The sequence below is a fragment of the Carcharhinus amblyrhynchos genome, chromosome 8 (assembly GCF_965287045.1).
Source record: "Carcharhinus amblyrhynchos chromosome 8, sCarAmb.v2.hapA, whole genome shotgun sequence".
In the NCBI taxonomy this organism is placed as follows: Eukaryota; Metazoa; Chordata; class Chondrichthyes; order Carcharhiniformes; family Carcharhinidae; genus Carcharhinus; species Carcharhinus amblyrhynchos.
The window spans coordinates 71,327,058-71,339,510 of NC_137331.1; the positions used below are offsets into that span (position 1 = coordinate 71,327,058).

Consider the following 12,453-nt stretch of genomic DNA (forward strand, 5'->3'; position numbering starts at 1 on the left):
CTATTGGGTGGACGACATTAATGACGTCTTTACGGGGGTAGGGAGTGATTGGCTGTTGAAGTGGACTCTTCTCCTCGACTTGGGACGGTGTGCACGGCCAAGGTGCTGGCTGCTGGAATGCAGCGGCGCGGGGCCGGCCTCGAGCCTGAGCGACGGTTGCAGCAGCTCCAGCAGCTGTTGTCAGCCCGGGACAGCAAGAGCGCGGCAGCGGCTTCGCACAGCATCGTTGCCAACCTCAGCCATGACTTTCTGCATAGCGGTCAGGAAAGCCGGCTGGGTGGGTATTTGCAGTTAAGAAGGCCGCCGCTTCCCTTCGGTTGAAATGCGATGTAAGGTTTGAATTCAGTTTCATGGGCAGGCCAGGTGGGAAGATGCCCATGTCCCCGGAGCGACTGTCTCTGTTACCTGCCGGAGACGAGGAAATAAAGCAGTTTACGTGTTCCTACTAGGCGACACTTACACCTTTTAAATATGTACTCTTTATTGAAAATCATTGCTGAAAGAACCAAGCTGATAGCACATGAGCAAGGATCAGTTTTACATTCTGTTAATTTGCTTAGTAGGTGTTCAGATTCGAGAATATTGGGGGAGCCAAAATCTTGTGCGCCAGATGTAGCTGAAGGGAAGTTTGTTGCACATCTTGTAAACACGCCTGTATAAAAATTAACTTTGTAGATTACAGATCGGCAGCAGAATTTTTTAAAAAAGTGGGTCTCTATTAATTTAAGGACAATTGGGACCGGATTCACCCGTATATGTTATGCCGGGCGAGGGATGCTTTTGGATTTATTTTAGCTGTTTTTGGTTGCATTGTAATCGCTTTCCCTTTTGACTGACGTTTAAAAATATAGCTCTGGTCAGTTTTTAAAGTTTGCAGAAGTTTCTTTTGGAGATGTGGGGACAGAAAAGGGAAATCGGCTTTATACCCTATTAGACTGGGGTTCTTTCCCGAGTACCAGTGCTTTCGTTTTGGACATTTTATTGACATTAAGTTACATAATGAACGACCTCCATTCAAAGCGTTGTCCAAGTCAACTAGACGTCAGTTCACTTCAGTATAATGTGAAATTAGAATAACAAACTTTTTTTAGCTGAGTATGGTTTTCTTTCTTCTCCCCTCTGATCAAAAAGAATAATCTGTTAACTTCGGCTGTGGCAGTTGTAGAAGACAGTTTATATCTTCAGGGTTTTGAAAGTGAAGTATTGCATAGAATCCTGAACTGATGTATATAGGCAAATTAAGAGTGTCTTGGAAAATTGACATGAGTATAATTTTTTTGATACTGATTGAAGAAGGCATGCCTGCTTTTATTTCATTCAATTGGATGAATCTGCTGACCCTTTCTCCTTTAGTGTCTCTTTTACAAATCCTTTTTTTTGTCCATACTACCTTGGAGAACAATTAATCAGTCTTGTGTGAAGACTTGGTATTAAATTCGTCTTGCACTAGTTCAGTCCATGCATCCCTTGATATGCTTCTATTTAGTATCTTTTAGTCACTTGATTACTTCAAAGCCAAATAAGTTTTTTTTTCTGATTTTTGTTCTTCAGCAATGGAGGTTAATATCCTTATTGCTATTCTGTGCCTAACTTGCAAACTGTCCACATTTCCGTTGGTATTCAAAGCTGGTGTAGATTAGAATGCTACATTTAAACAGTCTTTCAAATTTCTGGCTGATTCTTTTGAGCACTTGTGGCCTGCAGTGATTGAATGAAAGATTTAACATTTAAAACAATTAATACCTCCATATCATGTGTCCCAGTGTTTATTATCCAGTGCTACTTTATTCTATAATGTTTAACACATTCTAAGATTAATGTACCTCTTCTGTCACCTTATTAAACTGACGTACTTGCATTAAGCATCTGAATGCAAGCTGATATGAAATAGAAACAGAAAAGATTGCACACTAATCCTGGGAATCATAGAAACCCTACAATGCAGAAGGAGGCCATTTGGCACATCAAGTCTGCACTGACCACAATCCCACCCAGGCCCTACCCTCTTATCCTTACATATTTGGCTGCTAATCCCTCTAACCTATGCATCCCAGGACACCAAAGGGCAATTTTAGCATGGCCAAACAAAACCTGCACATCTTTGGACTGTGGGAGGAAACCAGAGCACCTGGAGGAAACCCACGCATATGAGGAAAATGTACAAACTCCACACAGTGACCCAAGCTGGGAAGCGAACCCAAGTCCCTGGAACTGTGAAGCAGCAGTGCTGACTACTGTGCTGCCCCTGAACGTTTGGCACTATTCATTCTCTGGTTTTATATTGAAGACCCATTACTGTATGATTAATTCACAACTTTTCACTCACACCTTGTCAAAACCCTTTGGGTAAACCATGTTTTAATACTTTCTATACTTCAACAACGATGGCCCTTTCCAGATGATGCTGCTTGCCCTTAATCATTGCAATCTAAGATTTTTTATTCATTCTTGGGATTTGGGCATCATTGGTTAGGCCAGCACTTATTGCCCATCCCTAATTTCTGTTGAAAAGGTGATGGTGAGCTGCTGCCTTGAACTGTTGCACTCTTTTCTACATCCACAGTAAGGGAGGGAGAATTAAGGACTTTGACCCAATGTCAGTGAAGGAATGGCAACATATTTTCATGTCAGAATGGTGAGTGACCTAGAGGCAGTGGTGTTTCTTTGCATATGCCGCCCTTGACCTTCTAGGTGGTAGCAATCATGGGTTTGGAAAGTGCTGTCTAAGGAGTGTAGGTGAGTTTCTGCAGTGTACCTTGTGGATGGTGCACTTTGCTGCCATTGCATTGGTGGTGGAAAGGGTGAATATTTGTGGATGGGATGCCAATCAAGCAGCTGCTTGGATGATGCCAAGTTTTTTTTGTTGGGGCTGCACTCATCTAGACAAGTGGAGTGTATTCCATTACACACCTGACTTGTGCCTTGTAAATGGGGGACAGGCTTTGGGGAGTTGGGATGAATTTAATCACTGCAGGATCCCAAGCCCTGGACCTGCTGTTGAAGCCACAGTATTTGTTGCTGGTTCCAGTTCAGTTTCTGGTCAGTGGTAACTTGGGATGTTGACGGTGGTGATTCAGTGATGGTAATGCCATTGAATGTCCAGGAGTGATGGTTAGATTTCTCTGTAGTTGGAGATGGTCATTATCAGGCACTTTAGAAATAGAAACCCTACAATGCAGAAAGAGGCCGTTGGCCCATCAAGTCAGCACTGACCACAATTCTACCCAGGCCCTACCTACATATTTACCCACTAAATCCCTCTAACCTACACATCTCTGGCCATCCTAAAAAAATTGCCCCTTAGAGCCCAATCAACCTAACTTGCACATCTTTGGACTGTGGGAGGAAACCCACACAGACACAAGGAGAATGTGCAAATTTCACACACGGTGACCCAAGCTGGGAATAGAACCCAGATCCCTGGGACTGTGAAGCAGCAGTGCTAACCACTGCTACCATGCCACACTTGTGACATGAATGTTAGTTAGCCCAAGCCTGGATATTGTCTATCTTGCCACACTTGGACACAAGCTGCTTCAATATCTGAGGAATTGTGAATCATAGTAAACATTACTTCTGATCTAAAGAAGGTAATTGTTGAAGCAGCTGCAGATGGTTGGGCCCTAGGGCAGAACCCTTGAACTGCTGTAGTGATGCCCTGGAGCTAAGGTGATTGAATTTCAACCACTACACCTGCCTTCCTTCACCAACAGAAAAATGGATTCAGATTGAACAGTAATTTGAATTATTTATATCATAGTCTAGTTAATAGGGTACATTCTTTAGATTATTTCTGGTAACATGGACAAATGCTCACTAAAACTCATGCTTATGAAGCACTCACTGAAACCAATACCTTACAATTACAAACATTTTATCATTTTTCCAGCATCACTTCAGTGTGTCACCTCCCTATCCATGTCTTGTATTCTAACTTCAAGGCTTATAGTTTAATGAGTCAGCTTTCCAGCCTCTGCTTAATTTGTTTCCCCTCTTCTGATTGGTTGATTAAACATAAGAAGCAGGAGTAGGCCATCTAGGCCTTCAAGCCTGCCCTGCCATTCAATAAGATCATGGCTGATCTGAAGTGGATCAGTTCCACTTTCCTGCTTTCTCCATAACCCTTAATTCCCCTGTCTATCAGAAACCTATCTACCCGTGTTTTAAGTATATTTAGCGAGGTAGCCTCCGCCACTTCAACGGGCAGAGAATTCCAAAGATTCACTACCCTTTGAGTGAAGAAATTCCTCCTCAACTCCGATCTAACTGCTGCTTGGTGCCTCCTCCTCCTCCTCCTCCTCCCCCCCTCGGGGCTATGTCCTCTAGTCCTGCTATCCTTTCTAAGCGGGAAGAATCTCTCTACCTCACCCTATCCCCTTCATTATCTTGTACGCCTATACGATCCCCCCCCCCCCCCCCCCCCCATCCTTCTAAACTCCGAGTACAGACCCAGTCTATTTAGTCTCTCTTTGCAGTTCAACCCCCTCATCTCTGGTATCAGCCTAGTGAACCTCTGCATTCCCTCCAAGGCCAATATATCCTTGTGCAAGTGCGGCGACCAAAACTGCACATAGTACTCCAGCTGCAGCCTCACCAGTACCCTGTACAGTTGCAGCAAGACCTCCCTACTTTTATAAAACCAAAACCAAAAGTGGTTAAAGAAATGGCCAGAAAGGTTATAATTTGAAAACTTGGTTTTGTCAAATTGCAACCATTGGATTTTAGTGACTCTGCATTTCTGCTCTTTTAGGTTCTGTACCTACAAAGCACTGTACTGAACCCACCTATATCCTGGTTGCTAACTAAACAGTTCTGTAATCTGTGTTGCTCCACTAATAGTGGAACTTAACATAAATTTCTGGCAGTTGGTGTTGGAGTGCAGAAATCTGGAAAGAAAAATGTTATTTGAACTTTTTAATTTACATTTATTGAAATAAAGGATTCCTTTTTAAAACGTGATGGTTTATTGTGTCTAATGCATTATGTAATTAACAAGGTTGTTAACAAAAACCTTCATCTTTCTGTCTTCCAATTACCAACAATTCTTGCCGAACTAAGTTTATTGGTCAACATATTCCTGACCCCACCTGCTGCTATTTGTGTACTCAACAACTCCCTTTGGTTGATCCTGTTTATTCCCATCTGTAGAAATACCATATCTTCCTTGCCACAGGCAACATTCGTGCTAGATTTATCATTGAAGGCTATCCTAGACTAAACGACTCCCTATCTCATCCTTAATCTTGAGATCCAGCATTGTGTAAGGAGTTTATAACCATCTCAAAGCTGGAAATTATCTAAGAGACTTGCTCTCGCTTTCTTTACCCATACCAGTATCTATGGGCAGAATTTTTGTTTGGTAATCTGGTCTTGCCATAAAAAGCAGGATTTGATTCTGCACTGTTGAGAGCAGTAACTCAACACGAATCTTGCCTGATTTCCTCAGTTAAGTGACTAGAGGATATGCTCATCATCCATATAAGGACAGCTTGGAGGCCCTGTCATCTGCCATTGCAGTTGAGAAGGACAGCATACCTAATCCTGAGGTGCTTGGCAATTTTAAAAGAAAAATGAAAAATGATCATGGCTACCAGACCATTGTTGTGGAGAGGGAGCTGTTCCATATGTCATTCTATGGTCAGTTGGGTAGGTGAGGATAACTTCAAAGTATGTCGAGTACTGGCCTCCTAACCTGGGAAGCTGCCTCCGGATAGTTGTGCTGGGGTCTGCAAACTGATTGAATAATTCTTCCCCCGAATTTTCCTGGAGGCAAAAAGGCTCTGGGTACACCATACAGTTGTGGGAAATTGTATAACCATCTGTCTGCATTCGTTCTCTGATATCATGCTGCAAATTCTACTCCAGATCATTAATTAGCATCTTTCACATCTATGGTTATTTTTGAGACTTTGTTCCATGATTCATTTCCCACTAAATCCAGACCACCAAATGAGCCTTATAATCCTTGATACTGTTTTAAATAATTCCCATTAGTATTTTCCTCCATTTTGAAACTCTCTTCAAACAACTTGTCTTTGAGTCCCACATCTTAAATGGTTCTATTTGTAGGTAAGATGCATTTTTATCACCAACTGGGTCTATTTATCCTTCCTCCAATTGGACTTTTGCTGTGTTCATAACATCACCAATGACACCCCCTGTGGTATGATCAAGGCAAGCTATCTTCTGGTACATTCTGCACCAGAAGGTTTGTTTTGGTTAACTGCTTCATCCATGTACATAGTCTATATCTGACCACCTTCCCTTGTTTTAATTTGCCTGTTCTAACATATTTTCAGCAATGCCCATTCTCTTGCACATGATCTCTGCTGAGTAACATTAAATTTGATCCTTGGCTTCTTTATCTCCTCACTTCCATGTGAATGTTGATGTGCAGCCCAGAGCTTCATTTCAGTTAAAAGCAAGCTACTATAGATGCTGGAATCTGAAACCAAAAGAGAGAGTGCTGGAAAATCTCAGCAGGTCAGGCAGCATCTGTAAGGAGAGAAAAGAGCTGACGTTTCGCGTCCAGACGACCCTTTGTCAAAGCGATCTTCTGGACCTGCTGAGATTTTCTAGCATTTTCTCTTTTGGCTTCATTTCAGTTGTCTTGCTCCAATGTAACATTGTCAGGACTGAATAGAACTTGTTTCTGTTGGAAACTGTATTTTGAAATGACGGCACCCCACTTCACAATGCCTTATTCCGTCATGGGTGGCAAAGCTGATGGTTGTTTCAGTTCTTCCCTCTTGGACTCACTCCCTAAAATGTTTCTATCTTGCTGCTTCCCTCCTTTTAAAGAGCTTTTCAAAACCCAGTCTTCATATATTTTGTCATCTTATCTGTGGTCAAGCTCATCTCGTAAATCATCATGGGAGGCTTGCTTATTATTTTGTTTTAAGTTTCTTTATTGGTGTCACAACTAAGTTTGCATTAACACTGCAATGAAGTTACTGTGAAAATCCCCTAGTTGCCACACTCTGGTACCTGTTTGGGTACAGTGAAGGAGAATTTAGCGTAGCTAATGGACCAAACCAATGCATCTTTTGGTCGGTGGAAGGAAACTCGCACAGACACGGGGACAACGTGCATAATCCACAGACAGTGACCAAAGCTGGGAATTGAACACTGGCGGTATGAATAATAGCGCTAACTACTGTGCTGCTGCGCCCCCCCCTCCCCCCAGAAAAATATCTATATAAATGCACACTTTTTTATTTACCACTTCCTGTTTCACATCTATCTTGCTCAGCAACAGGTCACTGGGGGATGTGTGAGTGGCATAAAATGGAGCAATGCTGATTTTTTTTCACCCATTTTTGTTGGATAGTGGCTACATACTCTTGTTACTGTCTGGAATGTCTAACGGTAGAGCTCATTGATTAAGATTGGGTGTAGCCTGGAGCAACTCTAGTTGACTGAAGAAAAGCAAACATTCAATGCCCTGCAAACATTATTGTAAAAGATTACATTTATACTAGATACGTCCACAGTTTGTCACTGGTTGTAGTTGCACTGACAGTCTAAAATTCCTATTAAGCCCTAACTTCTGATAGTGCTGAGTAAACTGAATTTATAAAATTAAATTAACTATAGAATCTTTACAGTGCGGAAGGATGCTATTTGGTATCTACTCTCCAAAAGGGCACCATGTTCATTGCCGATCCCTGTAACCCTGCACATTTACCACGGCTAATCAACCTAACGTACACATCTTTGGACGCTAAGGGGCAATGTAGTATAGCAAATAAAACCCAACCTGCACACCCTTGGACTGTGGGAGGAAACTGGAGCAGGCAGAGGAAACCTACACAGGCATGGGGGGAATTTGTAAACTCCACACAGACAATCACCCAAGGCCAGAATCAAACCTGGGTCCCGATGCTTAAAACGGCAGTACCAGCCACTGTGCCATCATGCTGCCTAAATACCTCTATATTATTAAAATTCTTTTCTCCATATTTAAAACTAATTCAAATGCTTTTGTATTGGTCTTTTATGGTGTAAGTTGTTTCTTTTGATAGTGAATGCTCTCATTTCTTTTGTTTATATGCAGCCCTACTTAGCTCATTGATGTTCTCCAAGGATGAAGGGTTGCTGATCTTCCTTCGAAAGTCGTTAAGCAATGAAGACGTAAGTTTCCCATCAAATAAAGACTTGCGTTCATACAATGCCTTTCATGACTGTAGAGTTTCCCAAATAGCATCACAGCTACTGTCACTATTGTAATGTAGGATATGTTGCAGCTAATTTGGACATACTAACTTCCCACAAACAGCAATGTAATAATGGTCAGGTAATTTTTTTTATTTCATGGGACATGGGTGTCATTGTTAAGGTCAGCATTTGTTATCCGTCTGAATTGCCTTTGAACTGAGTGGCTTGCTAGGCCATTTCAGTGGGCAGTTAAGAACACTTACATTGCAGTAGACCTGGAGTCACATATAGGCCAGAGCAGGTAAGGAAGGCAGATTTCCTTCCCTAAAGGACATTAGTGACTTTGATAAGTTTTGACAATGTTTTCATGGTCACCATCATCTAGCTTTCCAGATTTATTCATTGAATTTAAAACCACTAGCTGCAGTTATGGGATTTGAACCCTGAGCACTATGGGTTTCTGGATTAATTGTCCAGTGACATAACTACTACACCACCATTTCTTCCATTTTAGGAATTAATATTAGAAAGGGTACCAAGAGAACCTGCTGTTCTTCAGAATAGTGCCATAAAATCTTTAATGTCCAGATGAGAGAGAAGGCAAAGTTTCAATTTAACTTCCCATTTGAAAGCTGGCATCTCCAATAATATGGCCCTCCCTCAATATGTGTCAGCCTAGGTTCTGTGCTCAACTTTGATTTTAGATTTAAGGATTTGAACCCACAACCTTCAGATTCAGAAATGAGAATTCTGTCACTGAGCCAAAACTAATATCTCAACAGATAAATGGGTTCTTAAGATTTTTCAGTTTTGAAAATTTATTATTTAAACCACTGAGTAGAAAATTTCATATTTGGATTTCCAGTTTCGGGATTGCAGAGAAGATGTTTTGAAGTTAATTACTGCATTTGTTGAGAAGATTAAAGAAAAAGTTGGACCATATGCAATTGAAATCAAGGTAAGGGACTTTATGTCATATTTTCTAACCAAATCTGCACAAATACACTTAGAATTGAACATAAAAGGACTAGTGCAGCTCAGCAGCCTGTTTAGAGAACAAGTACAATCAACTTAGCTTTGGTTTTCTAGCCATTGTCAAAGAGGTATGTTCATCTTAAAAAATATAGTTTTGTGAAGATTGTTTAAATATTCCTCCTATACATTAAAAAAAACTATCTGATTTATTCTATAGGCAGTTGGTATGTCTGGGAGGAATGCAGCTCAGGTGATGGGAGAGCAGGATAATTGCTCATTTCAGCTACTTGTTATTTTAATAGAGCTAATAGACTTTTGTTTGCACAAAAGATTCTTTGGGAAGTTGATTAACAGGGTCATGTGATAATGTGCTAAATTGAGCATCAGTTCTTACTGTGGTAGAAATTAATCTTCAGATGTACACCAGAGAATCCACACATTTGTTTGGGGCATTGGAAGTCCATATTGAGTATAACAGTCAAGAAACAAAGGCATGCCTCCTTGTGGTCAATGGGAAAGGGCCAAGTTTGTTAGGGATGACAGGCTCAGCAAACTTTCATTGAACTGGGGCGAGATCAAGCACATAAAGATGACAATGTTGTTAAGAGGTATCCGGACATGTTTAGGGTACACTGCATGGTACAACTGTGAAATTGGATGTAGATCCTCAGGTTACTCCTTTTTCAAGCCAGGACAGTGCCCTATGCCATGAGAAGGAAAGTGGAGGAGGAGTTGGAATGTTGGCAAAGGCTTTGGAATCATTGAGCTTATTCAGTTTTCTTGTTGGGCAGTTCCAATCGTTCCTGTCCTTCAATATGATGATATATATGGTGACTGCAAGATCATCATTAACCAGGTTTCCAAGTTAAATGCTTATCCATTACCTAGGGTGGAAGATTTCAACTCTTGTGGGAGGCAAGACGTTTTTAAAACTGGACATGAGCCAGGCACATCAACAACTCGCTAGAGGAAGATTCAAAGCAGTACATGACCATCAATATGTATAAAGGATTGTTGAAGTACAATTGTTTGATTTTTGCTGTATCTTCCAGTCTGGCAATCTTTCAAAGGAGGTGGACAGCTTATTGCAAGGCATTCCTTGAGTTGAGGTCTACCTGGTTGACATCTTAATTGTGGGTAAAACTGAGGAGGAGCACCTCGGCAACCTGAATCAGAGGCAGTCTGCATCTGAAGAGGAGCAAATATATTTTATAGGCACAAAGTGTGGAGTATCTAGGCCACAATCACTGCATGAGTTTCATGTCTTTGAAATTTCTTGATTGGAGGAAAAAATGCAACAAAATTTTGAACTACAATTATATTGAATAAATTTACTGGTGTATTATAACAGTATAGGATTGTGTGAAAGAGAAAATTCTATGTTTAATTTTTTTTATTTTCTTAGGACATGTGTCTTGTGGTGTACACCAAAGAAAGAGCTGCAAAATGTAAGGTTGCTGCCTTAGACCTCCTTCTTCTGGTAGGATTCTTCTGTCTCATTTTGTTTCATTCATTGTTAGGTGTGTTTGACAGGCAATTAATTATATTAGTTTCCTTTAGTATTTTCTGTCCAGTACTCTGGGAATGCTGCAGTGTTAGAGGCATCTTCCGAAGACAAAGTAAGAACATAAGAAATAGGAGCAGGAGTAGGCCATCTAGCCCCTCGAGCCTGCCCCGCCATTCAATAAGATCATGGCTGATCTAAAGTGGATCAGTTCCACTTTCCTGCTCTCCCCCCATAACCCTTAATTCCCCTGTCTGTCAAAAACCTATCTACCTGTGACTTAAATATATTTAGCGAGGTAGCCTCCGCCACTTCAACGGGCAGAGAACTGTCAACCAATTGCAAGAGCCTTGTCAACCAATTGCAATAAATTTTCCTTTCACTATTCAGAGAACAGAAAATTCTTGCTGTTTCCTCACTCATATTTCCTCTGAAAACAATACTACTTAAACGGATTGATATCACATTCATTTCATTGTAGTTTATGTACCTGATGAAAGTTGAGATCGATAGTGAGAGCTTTACTCTTTATCTGCCTTTACCAAACTTGGAGTATTTTTAGTGCTAATAAGACAATAAGAGATAGGAGCAGAATTAGGTCATTAGGTTTGTTGAATTTGCCCCACCATTTAATCATAGCTGATAAGCTTCTCAAACCCATTCCCCCACTTTTTCCCTGTAACCCCTGATCGCTTTTCTATTTGTCTTAAATGCACTCAATGATCTGGCCTCCACAACCTCTGTGGCAATGAATTCCATAGATTCACCACCCTCTGGCTGAAGAAATTCCTCCTCATCTCAGTTCAAAAGGGTTGTCCGTTTACCCTGAGGCTGTGCCCTCTGGTCCTAATCTCTCCTAATAACGGAAACATCTTCCCATGCCCACTCCATCCAGACCTTTCATAATTTTGGAAGTTTCAGTGCATTCCCCCCTCATCTACTCCATCGAATACAGACCAACATTCTTCATACATCAAGTTTTTCATTCCTGGGATCATTCTCATGAATGTCCTCTGGACCCTCTCCAAGTCTAGCACATCTTTCCTTAGATACAGGGCCCAAAATTGCTATTTTTTCTAAAAAAAAATTATGATGAAATTTCAGTTGTTGCGCAGTAAAATCAGCATTCAGAAATTTAAAATTGGAGAAATATTCAATAAATTCCAAAGGGAATTGGCACAGAAGCACAAACTTCCAGACACTAAATGTGGTGTCATCAGAACCTTATAAAGCCTCAGCAGTACATCCCTGTTTTTGTATTCTAGTATTCTAATATCAAATGCCTGAAATTCAAATTTGTACCATTCATCAGCATTAATATTTCTCACCATGAGGAGAACCAAAACTATAAAAGGAGGGAAAAATGAGCGAAAGTATCTTAAACTTGGAAGCATAAAATTTGATGCATTTGTAATAGATAAATTTCCCTGTTGTATATTAAAAATGTTAAATGATCTATAATAGTCCATCTGAAAATGCAGTAAAGGTGATGGCAAGCTACATTAGTGGGAAAATCCATTTAAAATGCTTGAGCATTCAACTACACTTGTAGATGATGTGGTGACAGGCATTTAGTTTCAAATGCCTCTCGTATAACATGAGGTGGAAACTCTCTTTTTGGTGTTGTTTTGGCTGTAAGATTTGACGCAATGCTCCAGTGCAAAGAACTGATTGTGCTGTGCCATTGAAGTGATGGGCTGGGGTCTTGTTACTTATGCAAGATTTATAATATCAAAAATCATTTGAAATATAAATGCAGAAATTATAATAACTGCAGTGTAATTTACTTCTATTTATTAAGGAAAAGTTAAGTAACA

General features: G+C 40.6%; 1 protein-coding gene across 3 annotated transcripts in view; it reads left to right on the top strand.

The window, feature by feature from the left end:
- The first annotated feature begins 81 nt into the window (after positions 1–81).
- Positions 82–12,453, top strand: part of prkdc (protein kinase, DNA-activated, catalytic subunit) — a 220,736-nt gene continuing 208,364 nt past the window's right edge. For all 3 annotated transcript variants that reach the window (XM_080194241.1, XM_080194242.1, XM_080194243.1), the window contains exons 1-4: positions 82–277; positions 8,057–8,133; positions 9,023–9,115; positions 10,538–10,612. In XM_080194241.1, the coding sequence (XP_080050367.1) occupies positions 118–277; positions 8,057–8,133; positions 9,023–9,115; positions 10,538–10,612 (405 nt within the window). In that variant the 5' untranslated portion in view covers positions 82–117. The remainder of the gene's footprint in view (positions 278–8,056; positions 8,134–9,022; positions 9,116–10,537; positions 10,613–12,453) is intronic.